Below are 14,129 nucleotides of genomic sequence, written 5' to 3' on the forward strand. Positions count from 1 at the left end.
GTTAGTACGAGTTTGTGATCACGTTAATCGCCCGCGGTTTCTAAATTCTTTCCAAAACGTTCGCGCGAAATTTTGTCACAGTGTTTTGTTGGTGTAATTGGTGAAACGCTATTTGTCACGTATCGAGGCCCGATTCGCCGTCTTCCTTTTCTTCGCGTATAAACTTCACGATTTGCTAAAAGGGAAGTACACCATGTGTCTTCGTACATCGCTCGACACAGAATCCATGGAGCCGGTTGTGGTGCATCACAGTCAACAGAACAATAAATTGCAGAAAGCGAAAGAAAAGTATATGAAGTTGCACGACGACTTGGTCGCCAAGGAACTGAACATAATCAAGGAACAGGAGACCGATGCTGTTTTTATACCGGAACTAGCCGATGACATATTGAGGGCTAGCACCATAAACTATAGCTCTCTTCTGAAGACGTTGTCAAAATATTACGAGGCGTTGCAGCAGACGAAATTTTTTAAGTAAGCATCTTTTTATTATTTTCGATTCATTCGTCTTCGAAAGTGGTCTCGCTCTTTTCACGTGTCAACTGATGGACACTTCGCTGTAATTTTGTACCGTCGTAACTATGACCTGTTTATTTGATTATGACAAACTTCGATCCCGTTTTATTTCTTATTTTAATTCGTGCATTTTACTATATCATAATTTGCAGAATTATCGTGGTTACTAGGTAAGCCAAGTCACTAATTTTCTGATACTAGGTTTATTAGAATGTTACGGTTTCGAAGACGTAACATTTGGTTAGATTGTGAAACATTCGCGGATAATACTTCGAGAGATTGATAAGTTCACAATTAACGGCGATTAATAAATGAGCAGATAAATGGGTAGTGTACAGGTTTCCAGATAAAATTCACTGATAGTTGTAGATACATTTGAAAGATTTTAAGCAGCTCTGTAAGTATATGTAACCACACATGAATACAAACAGTTGAAATGAGATAATAGGTGCAGTTTTACGAGCCATGTAATGTTCTTCACGCGATCATTTACGATAACTATCGAACGTATGTAGAGCTTGCGATAACGAAACACTGTGATATATCGATCCTTTTGCTTTTTTTTAAATCTGCCATTTCATATTTTCATATTGTAATTAGTAAAAACGTTAAAAAAAATTATTTTCGATCTAGAATATAATAGTCTTGTAAGTGTCTCTTTAAACGTTAATTTGAATTAAAAACTGTCGACGTGAAGTTCTGTAAAACACAGACGTTTAAACGACGATAAGGTTACGAATTCGATAACGATAAAACGTAAATGGAAAATTTTGTGAATTATTTAAAAAAAATTCAAACTTTTCACATTCTCTACGTATAAATCAAGGCTCGGCGAAAAAATTGAGTTTTTAAATATTTTTTCCATTAAGTTTCTATGAAATTAGAAATGGATAATATTTGTATTCTATTTTTATCATGAATAAATGTGAAATTAAGAATTTCCATAGGTATTCTGCTATCGAATAATAAAACATTCGCAAGGATAAATCGTGAATGAGACAATAAAACAGAAATTAAATAAGAGGCGAAAGTAATTAGAGCATGGAGCGGTCTACGTGACTATGCGCCTGAATAAGAATGGCACCGAGCTCAACATGATACTAGGGTTGCCACCTTTTCCCATTACAGTATCCGGGTATTATAGGACGTGTAACGAGAGGGGTGTACGTACGAGAAATTGGTACAAAACTAGCGAGCGAAAAGTTTCTTTCTCCGCGTAAAGCTTCTTAAAACCAAATCGGATCTAAGAAAGATATTTTACAGAATCGTAAAAACGGAAAACAAACAAACAGGCAGCAACCTACAATATTATTTCTCCTCTTCCTGCAATTGCGGAATTAATATGCAATACACACTTTGATCGGCCGGATGTGAATCATTTCTGTGTATTCATCGTTCATTCTCGATGTTTATTGGTTCACAGTTTGGTCTTTGATCTATTTCTGCATCAGGCGGAGAGATCGATCAATTATTATCCTTTCCGCAATGTGTTTCAGCTGACAGATTTCGCCTCCTTCGGCTGGCCATAAGTAACAGACCATTTATTTATTAAGCGAAATAGATTCGCATTTGATATAAATACGCGCCATTGAATTTATAGCATCTTTTTTTATTCTTTAAAGTGCGTTCACTCGCGACTAAAAATAGCTGGATGTCGCACGGCAATTGTGAATCCCATAACGGTGATTCCCGGACACATACTTTCTCGTTACTTTTTCAGAATACCACGTTCCGCGCGTATGTATAAGAGAGAGAGAGAGACAAATGGAATGACAGACGAACACAGTCGGTCACGCATTCTCCACGTGCGTGAAACGAAACTGGCCGGGCCCCGTAACAATTACGTAACAAATGCATGTTTGATAACGAGATGATATCGTGGAAAGACCAAATAAAAATGTAGTCCATCCGCGAAGCTCTCCAATTGTACCCGAATCTCGAGGTGTAACCGAACGCAAAGAACGTTTTCGCGATAATGCTTTTAACATTTAAATTATATAAACGGCGCGACCGATAAATTACTGTATCGGCATTGTAAAAATTACTTCGAGGGTTTTTTGTCCACGCATCGATGAATTTCTTAATCTCGCCGATCTTCTTTTTCTCGTCGATCCTCTTTTTCTCTTTATCGATTCTTTTTATCGCGGTCCCTTCGTTGTACTTTACGTTGCCGAAAGTTGTGCGTCACTGAGGTTAATTATGACCGGCCGATAAAAACTATTGCTTCATGGACACGGTGAAAGCAAAGATCTTCTACGTCACCTCACGCCTTTTTAAGGTTATTTGTACAACATAACTGTTGACGGTGTCAAAGCACTTTTTTAATACAGTTCTAACGATACGATATATTAACACAGTACGAGGTAACGTATATGAGGTTAATACATTCACGTAGGACGTGGGCGATCGTCTAATTATATTTAGTGTTGTCGGCTATATATACCGTAGCTAATGTGCAGTATTTTCCTCGCGCGTACACATGCATATTTATTTATACATTCACACCGGTATATTTCGGGCCCCACGTGACGATAGAGAGATTAGTCTGTCAACGGGAATGAATAGGGGGGTAATGTACGTTTTCTCGTTCTTTTGCATTCTTAAGTGTTTTTCAGATTTTCTGATCAGCGGCCAAGTTACAAAAATCCGTCTTGGTATACGTATCCGAGAGGATAAAAGTTCAGGTTGCTCGAGGAAAATTTGAAAGAAGAAAAAAGCTTTTGGAATTTATCTACGAGTCGTTCGGGAATCCGTGCGGTTTTCCCCCATAGACCTAACGTTTCGACAGAAACGACAGGTAGCCGCGATGGAATTTTAATGACGATAGTCCCGGGGAACATCTGGTCGGGGAGTGGTTCACAGACTGAGAAAGCTGTGGCTGGCACACGGTCAGCAGAGGCACGCATAAACTTCGTCGGATGGTCGATGATGAGCAAATGTGCGTTAAAATCTAGTTCGCGTCAAATTCGTCTTCGTTCTTGTTTGCTCAACGTCGTCGCTTTCGTCCTAAAAAAATTGTCACGCACCATTTGTCAATTAGCGTTTCGTGTTCACGCGAAGACGCGTACGTCAGTCAAGTGGCAATTAATTAATCGAATCAGCTGGTGACGCGTTATCGCCCTCCAACGTCGAAAAATGTAATCGGAAATTCGGAAGTTCCGATTTCGGTTGCGAATAAAAAAACATAATGCCTGCTATTCGATGTGACTTTTTGAGGATTGAAAATTGTGTATTCAGACGATTTTGGAAAGTTTCGTTAAGCATAGAGAAGTAAAAAGAGCCAAGTATGAAGAACGATTTGATTCATCCGAGCCGATTAACAGAAGCTAAGAGGACGAACGTGTCCCTTCTCGATCCGTTCGTCTCGAACGTTGGGGGGAGCTATACAATGTAACTGATCGTTTGATTCGCGTCTAAATCAGAATGGCAATTGCGAGAGAGGTGGTGTTTGCGTGCCATATCGCACGTTTGCCGGTCGGAACCTCTTGATAACTCGCTCATAATACCTCGTGTATTGTATATCTTGCAGTTTAATGCTTTGACTGTCGTGTGCAAGAACAGGTCGTACGCCCAGAAACAGAGACGCGTGCATTCAGGCGTCGTATTACAAGCGTGTGCGTGTCTGAAATGTGTGCGGGCTCGATTGTTGACTTTTTTTTTACGACCGGGACCCCCGGTAACAGGAGAAAAATAGATGAATAGAGAGTCCAGTCACCTTCGTTCTCGTCCGAATAAGCAATTCTGTAAACGTTCCTTCCGGGCATGATTTACAACTCCCCGCCGTTGTATACACAGAGAAAGATTCCTTGCCGGGTCTGTTATCCTGAAACTATCTCCACAACCTGCCAATTAATTCCTGCTCTCTTAGATCGATGTATAACCTTCAATTCAATAAAAATATAATCATCGAAAGATCGACTTATAATTTCGACGCTTCGTATGTGTCAAGAAACGGATATTGGCAAAGTTAAGGATCTTTGATACATCGCGATACGATCAATTCGCGTATGATTTATATGATATTGTCATAACATATCGCGCAATAGAAGATACAGAAAAGAAAGGCCTTTGCCCGAGGTTCGCTCGTGTTCCAACTAATTGATGTGAGAAAGTGACGTTGTTGGTCATGCACTGATCCAGAATGATTGGTGTAATCACGGAACGAGTCGGGATATGGTTACTTGCCGCAGACATCTATTATCAGTGCCGTCTCGTTGCACTTTCATTGACGCGTTGTCTCCACCGCGATTTCACGTGTTCGCCTTTTATAATCTTCGCTCCCGAATTGCTTATTACACACGCGGCACGGAAATATTTATATTAGCAGGAGCAAGAAGAGGTCGTGCCGCGCAAATTAGAGTTTACTTAGCAAGCGGAGAATTCGGAGGATTTCGCAGTCGGGTATTTAGTTGCTTACAGAGATGTTTACGCCGACTCATGATTACCGTACATTTTTTTTCCCACTCGAAAGCAAATTGATCCGTTGTTTCGCAAATTCGATGTGTTCTTATTGTGCAAATGTATGCAGCTTTTGCCAGAACACGCGAGGCGAAGACGGAATGCATAATCCTGTTCCGAAATTCTCGGAAACGCGTTCGATAACGTGCGAGACGGGCCCCGGTCGAAAACCTTTCGCGGAAAGAGGTCCGAAATGTTTCTTGCACACGTGGTGCATCACGATTCACCGTTCACGATGCATCGAGAATATTCATTTAAGAATATTAACCTGACATAATCCGACATTTCTCAATTTATCCGATTAACCTAGTTTAACCATTTCTATTGGAACAGTTATTTAGCGCAAATCTGGGAATTTTCCAGTACGGATATTAAAAAAAACTTATGAAAAAAGATATTAGCCATTGACAATGTGGAAACAGACATTTACACGTTTCGTCACGAATTCAGGTCAAGTGTTCCGATCGTGTCAACGTCAAGAGCTAATGCGTCTGTTCAAACTTTGCGGAGTCTATTTGCAGATTTCCCTTTGGTAACGCACAATATCGTATGTCGGCGATGCGCGACACGCGTTAACCACTAAATTTTCATTAGATATATCCAAGCGTGAAATATAAGATTCGAAAGTTATCAGCGGTTTCTAATTTTAACGGTAACAACTAAATTAACAAGATTAGATTTCGGATAAATTTTCCGTTAGCAAATTTTTTTCCTCGGCAAATTTTTTATCGAATTTTTAACTCGTCTTCCGTTCAATTATTCTTCGACCCTCGAAAATGATTCGCAATCGAGAGCTTTCTTAAAATGCAAAGAAAAGGTAATGCGACAATGTAATTAAAAAATATAATGAAGGTAAGGATAGACACGCGACCGTGGAACTTTCATCATTGACGCTGCGGAGAAATGATGCAACAAGTCTACTGGCTACGTGCGAATTGATTATGCCGATATGGCAGGCCTACGGTAAATATTAAATGCTACCAGTCCTGCATCCTCTGTTTAAAGATTAAACATGTTTTTCTGTGGCATAGAACGGTTCAGTAATCAGTGTTCTGTATTCTCGATATCTTGTCGTCTCATGGCTACTAAATTGCACAATTTAGTTATCTTCCGATCCATATTTTGTTTCGTAATTATGTTTTGCGAAGGTGCGATCCGATATACAGTCTGGCCGTTATCTCGGAAAAAAGGATGAGAGGAATCGTTTAAGCTTATTTGTTTCAGGTAGCACCGTGTTTAATTCCATAGTTAATGTCGCGGAACGTTTGAATTCGAAATCGTAGAGGTGAATAAATTTCAGACACTCTTTAATTATATTATTAATTAATACAAAAGTAATAACGTTTTCTCTGGCATGCGCTACATTGAAAAGGTTGAATCAAGATTAATGGTAAAACTAACATCGCGAGGTGGAAGATTTGTTCTTTCTCGTGTGTAAACTGAGCTATCTCGGACGTCGGATCGCGTCTGGCGCCTAGAACGGTGATACCGCGACGAGTCTCGTGAGTTGAACTTAACGGAGAACCGGATTTGGTAATAATAAGATGCGGTCACGTGAGGGCGTGTAAAGCCAAGTCCGAGAATATTGACGCGCGCGTTCAATTTTCGATCCAATTACTAATTATAGAATCCTCCTTTTTGGAGGTTGAAAGAAAAAGGAATAATTTTCAAGAGATTTATTATCTTAACGGTGTTTCGTTCTGTTCTTGTGAATAAAATTTTATTCATAAATTTATAGCAATAATCTCTTTTGTTATAGGATTCTGTTCTACACTACACAACCGGCCCATGTGATCATGATCGCGGCAGTTCTGTGTGTAACGTCGGCTTTGGTACCGACAAAAGATAGATTGCAGGGAGCCGGTCATCCTTACTCGAGAACAACCACTTTCATTTATTTGGCCTCGTTCGTGATGCACCTTGGCGCTCAAATTTGGATGACCTTCGTTTCAGGTAATTCGAACGCGCTGGATCACTGAAGGTCGTGACGAGGAAAACAAAGAGGAATAACGTTTCTAATGTGATTTATTGTCGTCTTAGGTCTGTCGTTATACTTTGCATTGCCTAGGCACACATTCGGCGAGGTGCAGCGGATACTGTTCCCCAGATACTTCACCATCAACGCGTGTCTTAGCCTGATCACGTTGCTTATTTTCATCAAACATCATCCGGCCCATACGTGGGATACAGAGATAGCTATACAGGTACGCACATCTTCAAATAATGTACACAAGATAAATGCGTAGCAAAAAAAAACATAATTATTGTTTCTTGCAGGTGTGTGGAATGTCTGGTGCATTTTTTTTGGAACTGTTAATTAGACTTTACTTGACACCGCCGCTGTTGCAATTGATAGTTCAGAAAAACATATTGGAGCGCGCCGCTGGAGTCGGCAATGAAATCGGTCGCCACAATCCAGGCCCATTGAAACACTGTCCACACTATTTAAACATTCACAAAGCCTTTCGACGTGTCCACGTCTACATCGCTATGGGGAACATGTTGACTATGGGATGCACGGTCTTGCATCTTCATTATATAGCCAGCAAAATATGCGTTCTTTAATAATACTCTAATCAGATCTTCCACGAGCACGTGTATACAATGTGAATTGTGAAATTTTTCCGTTTTTCACCAATGTCTCCTCTAATGCTAACCACGATGTTCGAATTGAACATCTGTGGATTTAGTCTTCCTTGTTTCTGTTGGATCACTACGGAAAGGGAATAATCTTGATCACGTGATCTTGCAACACGAGTATTCGATGTAATTTAGCAAAGTTTTACCCGGGGGGGTCAGAACTGTAAATGTTTGAGAGGTGCTCGATACTGTCGAACATGGAATAATGACTCCCATCCATTGTTTAACGCAATGCATTAATTATAGTAAAATGTTCGAGGAACGATGATCAACGTAAGTTCCACTTTGTATGTAATTGTGAATACGTGCAAATGTGAAATTTCAATGTTAATCATTCTTTCCTTTTTTGTTTTCTAGCGACACGAATTGCGTGTGTGTTCGTGAATAGCGCACGTGCCGCAGGATAGAAAGTTAAAGAGGCAATATATATTAATCGATACAAAAAATGAGTAATGTGGTTTAATACTTTGTTAAAAGAAAGGAAAGTCGAAATTTCAAAGAACTGCGAGCAAAAGTAATTGTCGTAGGAATCTGACGTAGCAAAACGGTGTAATATATTTTTACAAATTAGAATATTCGAAGATGTAAGAATGCGAAAAAGTTGACTATACTGTTAGGTAATAAATAGTTTACTCTGTATCAGAGTTAATGATATTTATTAAAATAGCAGTAGTATATAATGCTAATCTTATAGCTGCGTGGAAGTCGTCAGATGTTTGATTGAAAACAAGATATTACTGCAAGAATTTAATTTAATTGATTGACTAATTTTTTTGACTCATATACTCACATTTCATTATTGTAAATAATGCACATCGCTCATATTATGTTAACTGTAAATTATATACGTCGGACAACAATATAAAATTTGTTTTCCTTTTTTAAATATCGATTGAAAGTGTTATTGATTATAATCCTGTCATATATTTGCGGCCATGGAAACTATGATTTCTCAAGAAAGCATGGATTATTGGTACATCGCATTGTCGTAATGTCGATTCAAATAATTTATGTATAAAAAAAATGACCTTTAATTACAAGTCCATGATACAATCTTATGTTTTAAGATTCATTGAAAACTTCGTAAGTATGTAATTATATTATCACATAAGTTGATGTCCTCGCTAATTCTAGTATCACCAATACTACTGCTATAATTTCTGTCGTTATAATAAAAAAATTTTACTGTTGCTAACCCTGCTTATTAAATCATGATTACACATACGCTTGCTTGCCTGCTACGATATAATTTTCGCTTAATACAAATATATTGATTGAGTTCGGAGATTATGGAAAAATCTATCGTTATATTCTATGATTTTTCTAAAAAAGTAATGTAAATATGGAAATATAAACATATATACAGTTATGCCGCAATCGAGATGTTGCATTACGATTTATTTCACGGAAAGATACTAAGTAACACAATCTGCTTCGAGCTTTCCTGAATTGATCACGGAATGGAATATCTCGATCACGTTTTAATTTTATATTACGATAATATACATTGTGATTCGTCGTCAGTCTCTATATGTCATGTTTCCAGAACACATCTACGGATGACTGAAACTTCCTCTTATACAAACATTACACTACTATTTCAATTATCATTCAATGAACTTTCTATACGTGTATCCGTTATTGTTATTTCACACGCTCCGCGTACATTTGTTTGATAATCCTGAGAATCTTAAATACGTACATAAATACCAGTGGCACAACGATAATACATTGCATTATCGTTAACTTTAACATGTACATATACTCGATATTTTTTTAGATCGATCGTCGTATTCAATCCTGAAAATTTTGATTCATAAATCTATTTGAACTGTATCAAATTATGTTACTTTTTAAAGCTTTTTATAATTCTTTCAAAAGATAAGTATCTTTCATATCAATTTTTCTACACTCTTTAAAAATAACTAGTATTTGTACATGCCTATTTTACAGGTACAAAAAGAAATGAGAAAATGTATGATGAATTGATAAATCCATACAGAATATTCAAATGAAATGATCTAACGAATGTGTGTAACAATTCGTTAAGAAATTCTTTTACATGAAGATGCGAACCTATTAGAAAATACATTCCTTATACTCTGAGAATCTCCGCGGCTTTGTTGTAACAAATTGCAATCCAATCGGGCTGGGTCGCGCCCCATTGTATTTGATTCACCTCTCCTTCCGCCGCTGTATAAGCTAGAATAGGATCTTCAATGGCTCTTGGCATTTGCTGTATGTCCCAAATTAGTGCTTGATGATCGTCACCGGCTGTGCATATGTGACAAGAAGAGTGCGGCGCCCAGGCTATACCATTTACGCTTGCTCTGAAAAATTAATATAAAAATAAATAATATACTAAATATACAAGAAAGGTGTAATATTAAGATAACAAGATGTCTTCTATACCTATGATTATTTAATCTGGCAACCGGTGTACATGGAACACGAACATCTAAGATGATCACTTCACGAGCATCCATAGCTACCGTCGCTAAATAATTTGGATCTTGTTTGTTCCATGCAAGTCTTAATAGCGGCGTGTGTTGAGGGTCCTCATAAATAATCGTAGAGTGCTCCAAATGTCTTAAATCGAACATCCTCACAGAACCATCGGCGCCAACAGACGCAAACATGTCTCGTCCACCGCCAGCTCGACTAAATGCAATATCATACACTTCCTTGTCATGCGCAATCAATTGTGTTTTAACATGTCCTGTGACCATATTCACTCTTCCTAACACTTGACCTGTCTCCAAACCCCAAATCGTACATGTTGTGTCTATACTAGCAGTGCCAATTAAATTTGGATCCACTTCGTTCCAATCGAAGGATGTCAGAGGGGCGCAGAAGTCTGAGTTTTTATTGTTATTTAAAACACATTCCAAGCGAGTTTCTGGCTCTGCTGCTCTCCATACTCTTAAGTAATCACCGGATGTAGCTAGAAGATCTGGCAGCAATCCTAAACATAAAATTATAAAATTGATTAAAATGATTTTTCGAATTAGATAAAGAAGAAAGCGTAAACATACCTTTACTATCGGGTATCCACATTACTTTTGTTGTTGGATAGGGATGATCAAAAGTGCTTTTCGCACTGAACTCTGATGTTTCTTCGTCGAGAGAAACTATTTGCACTTTGTTGTTATATTCTTCTACAAAACTGCCAAGGGCCAAACGAAACCTCTTATCGGGTCTTACAGACCAATTCATACTGTAGAGAGGCCATGGTGCCTCGTATTTGTAGATTTCTTTTCTTTTAGGAGGCACACTGTGCAAAGCCATGATTACCTTCTATGTTTCCTATTATAAGTAATACATGTTAAATATACATATTATGTTACGGTCTCGTGATATTTAAATATTATAAACGTAACAAAAAATTAAAATTATTCCTTATCATAGAAATACGATACTACATTCTGTTTAATTACAACATAATTCACTAATGTATAAACAAACAGAAAAAAAATCATTACTTCGTGACACTAACCTCAGAATTCAATGTTTCCGAAATTCACTCGCTATAAATACAATTCACTCAAGAATCTCCGAAGTTTATTCCTCCATGTTAAATTTGCATTCGAAGAAAAAACACTGTATTTCAGAATATCGAATAGAATAAGTTAATGGTCACGTTACAGAAGTTCATAAAGGTATACAATATACAATAAATCTCATCTCTCGCGATAACGTAAAATGGCGCTCTTTTAAATTTGACATTTTATCGCTGCAACAATGATTGCTATCCGGAATTTCATATTAACGGTGACAATCTGTTTTCCTGTAATGGTAACAGATTATTTTGTATACCGAAAATCTAAATATCGTAAACATTGTGAATTGTATAATGATATTAATAACTTGTTTATTTCATAGTTCCTTTACAAAAGATTTATATAGAACTAAACCTATGAATTTTTAATAATTCTGATAATTGTTTAACGTATTGTAAGCTACTTTATTTAAAACTTACAATTAGTATAGTGTACGTCGCTCGGATTGCGAATAAGAAAATATCCATTCATCGATCAGAAATTCTCAGCGAGTAGGCACATAGATTTAACTTTACGCTGCGTTGTCGGAATTAATTTCCAATTGCAGTTCTTATGAAGCGACTTCATGTAACTTTAATTTAAACATTCAAAAATTGAATCATCTCAAAGAGAAAGCATTGAAATATAATTTTTTATTCGATCGCTGATAATCCATGCTGTTTTTGTCATGAGATACAATATGCATATATACATACAATATAAATTCCAGTATGATTTCGTCCTCGGTGGTGGCGCCTCTTTCGGCGAAATTACGAAGCTTCATGTTTGCGCGCTTAGACCTTAGACCATATTGTATACAGTAATGGGACTTACTCCTGCACGCTTTTCTTATCTTCTAATTATCATTTTATCGCGTATCCAATCCGTAGAGGATCCTGTCTCAGCAGCGAATTGTTAGCCAATCAGAGCAAAGAAAATTTCTATATTGAACTTTACCTCATTCGAAAAATTCGTAAACATAAATCTACTTTCAAACTTGTCAATAATTCAAATCGTAGATTTTTGTTTTCAACACTGATTCAAATCACAATTAGTATTAGGCAGGGTACTAATACTACACGGAACTACATACTACTACACGCAATACTCAAAATGAAGAATCTAAAAATCTTAGCTAAACAGAGTTATTAGTTTCATATTATTCTTCAAAATGAATTTGCTTTGATTGCAATTAGAATTATTACAAGTCATAGTTGAAAATTGAATACATATTGAATGTAAACAATTTTAGTTACGCGAAAAGAAAAAATAATGGCAATTAAATTAAAAAAAGTAAAAATTGAGAAGAAAAATTGTTGAAATCGATAGCATAAATTAAAATGAAAATTTGTGACCGAGAGCATTCTGCGATATAAAATAAGACTTTTAAACGAAAGGGAGCATACATTTGGAAAGGCTTCCATTCCTTGTTGAAATGAGAAAGTGACGCAGCGAGATTGGAAAGAATCTTGTTTCCTCACCCTCACTCGTTCCAAGAGATACACCTCTCGTTCAGCGTTCGCAGGCAAATCTGATGTGACTTATTTTCTTGCGAACGCTGCTTTCGCCTGGAAGGTGTCGTTTCCTTGGTCGAACCATTTCTAGCGAAGGAACCCCTGGAACCCGGCTGCTCCCTCCGATGATTGCGTTGCTGTAACTGACTGAGCCGTATAGCATATAGTATAGCGCTCTAGGTTATACCCGAACAGGCCGAAAAATAGCCGAGAGTAGCGGGTTACAATAATACGTATGATCATAAATCGTTGACAGACGGCGATCGATAATTTCGATTACTTCTAAATATTTAATGTCTCTAACAGTTTATTTTACAGGGAAGACATCGAACGTTCGCAAGACTATCATTTAAATTTTGTGTAAAAAGTACCAACGACATTTAAGATTAATTTTAATTCCACTAATTGAATTAATCGCATTAATTTATTATTTCTGGCTTCTTAACATTTATAGCAATTCTGTTTGTTAGAGATGTGGTTAAATACTGCCTTAGTTATTTTGGTATTTAATTTGTTAATTTTAATGAATCTGTTCATTTGATAAAGTTATTTTTAGCTGTTTAATGATTATAAGAATTAATTTCAAAACTTACGGTACACAAATACTGTATGGAGTACAAATGTTACCATTAATGCCATTCGTTAAAACTTTTGAATTCTAAAATGTTATAAGTACCATATGTGTCCCGTGTTAATTTCTAGCTTTCGAATTGCAAAATTTCTGATAATACAAATGAGGTATATCGAACACTTGATTTCCGCTAAGAAGTACAAAATTTAGTAGGCAACGACGAGTGTGAGACGGAAATGGTATAATATAAGATTTATTTCTATACTCTATCCGTGACTAAGTCATTAACTTACGATCCATAGAATGTACTTTAAGTCTGCGATTAAATACTTATAATATAAACGAAGTATATGGAATATTTGCTTCCCGCTAACGCACCTAAGTTCACGAACTATCGGTAATGCCGTGCGCGACACCGAAATGGTAAACGGCTTTAATAACCCCCTAAACCCTAGGCAGAAAAGCCTATAAGATGTGTCGTTTGTGCGAATCCTAGGTTCGTGTTTTTAACCTGTTACGCGCCACTATAGTGGCTTCCGTGAACGTTTCGTGCTTTACTCGATTGTTTTGTTAATTATTAAAGTAAACGATTAAAGTGCACTAAGAAATACAATACACTAAGAATTACAATACACTAAGAAAAGAATATATGTAATTAATACTATATTTATGGCTATACAGGAAAAGTATATGTTAAGAAAAATGGTAATTCAGTTATGAAAAGCTTTATTTCCGTAAATGCCGTGCCCGAGAGGTTATTGTTTCTTTGCGATATTAGCGTGTGAATTTTCAGGCACGTATATTCGCAGTAGACGTTGAATACTGAATAAAAATCCCTCCTCGACGAAGGACCGTGTAGTTATATATCCGGTAAAAATAAAAGTCTGTATT

At 37.0% G+C, this 14,129-nt stretch overlaps 2 protein-coding genes across 2 annotated transcripts; one reads left to right on the plus strand and one right to left on the minus strand.

Moving 5' to 3' along the window:
- Positions 1-13: 13 nt before the first annotated feature.
- On the plus strand, positions 14-7,777 carry LOC144471390 (transmembrane protein 205). The gene is made up of 4 exons (XM_078183375.1): positions 14-474; positions 6,734-6,927; positions 7,015-7,178; positions 7,252-7,777. Exons 1-4 carry the CDS (start codon positions 194-196, stop codon positions 7,537-7,539), a joined length of 927 nt encoding a protein of 308 aa, XP_078039501.1. The 5' UTR covers positions 14-193; the 3' UTR covers positions 7,540-7,777.
- A 1,189-nt stretch (positions 7,778-8,966) lies between these two features.
- Positions 8,967-11,644, minus strand: Wap (DDB1 and CUL4 associated factor wap). Its single transcript, XM_078183374.1, has 5 exons — positions 11,594-11,644; positions 11,111-11,401; positions 10,650-10,920; positions 10,027-10,579; positions 8,967-9,944 (listed from the first exon to the last, which is right to left on the minus strand). Exons 3-5 carry the CDS (start codon positions 10,900-10,902, stop codon positions 9,710-9,712), a joined length of 1,041 nt encoding a protein of 346 aa, XP_078039500.1. The 5' UTR covers positions 10,903-10,920; positions 11,111-11,401; positions 11,594-11,644; the 3' UTR covers positions 8,967-9,709.
- Positions 11,645-14,129: the final 2,485 nt, after the last annotated feature.

Source organism: Augochlora pura, chromosome 6 (assembly GCF_028453695.1).
Source record: "Augochlora pura isolate Apur16 chromosome 6, APUR_v2.2.1, whole genome shotgun sequence".
NCBI lineage: Eukaryota > Metazoa > Arthropoda > Insecta > Hymenoptera > Halictidae > Augochlora > Augochlora pura.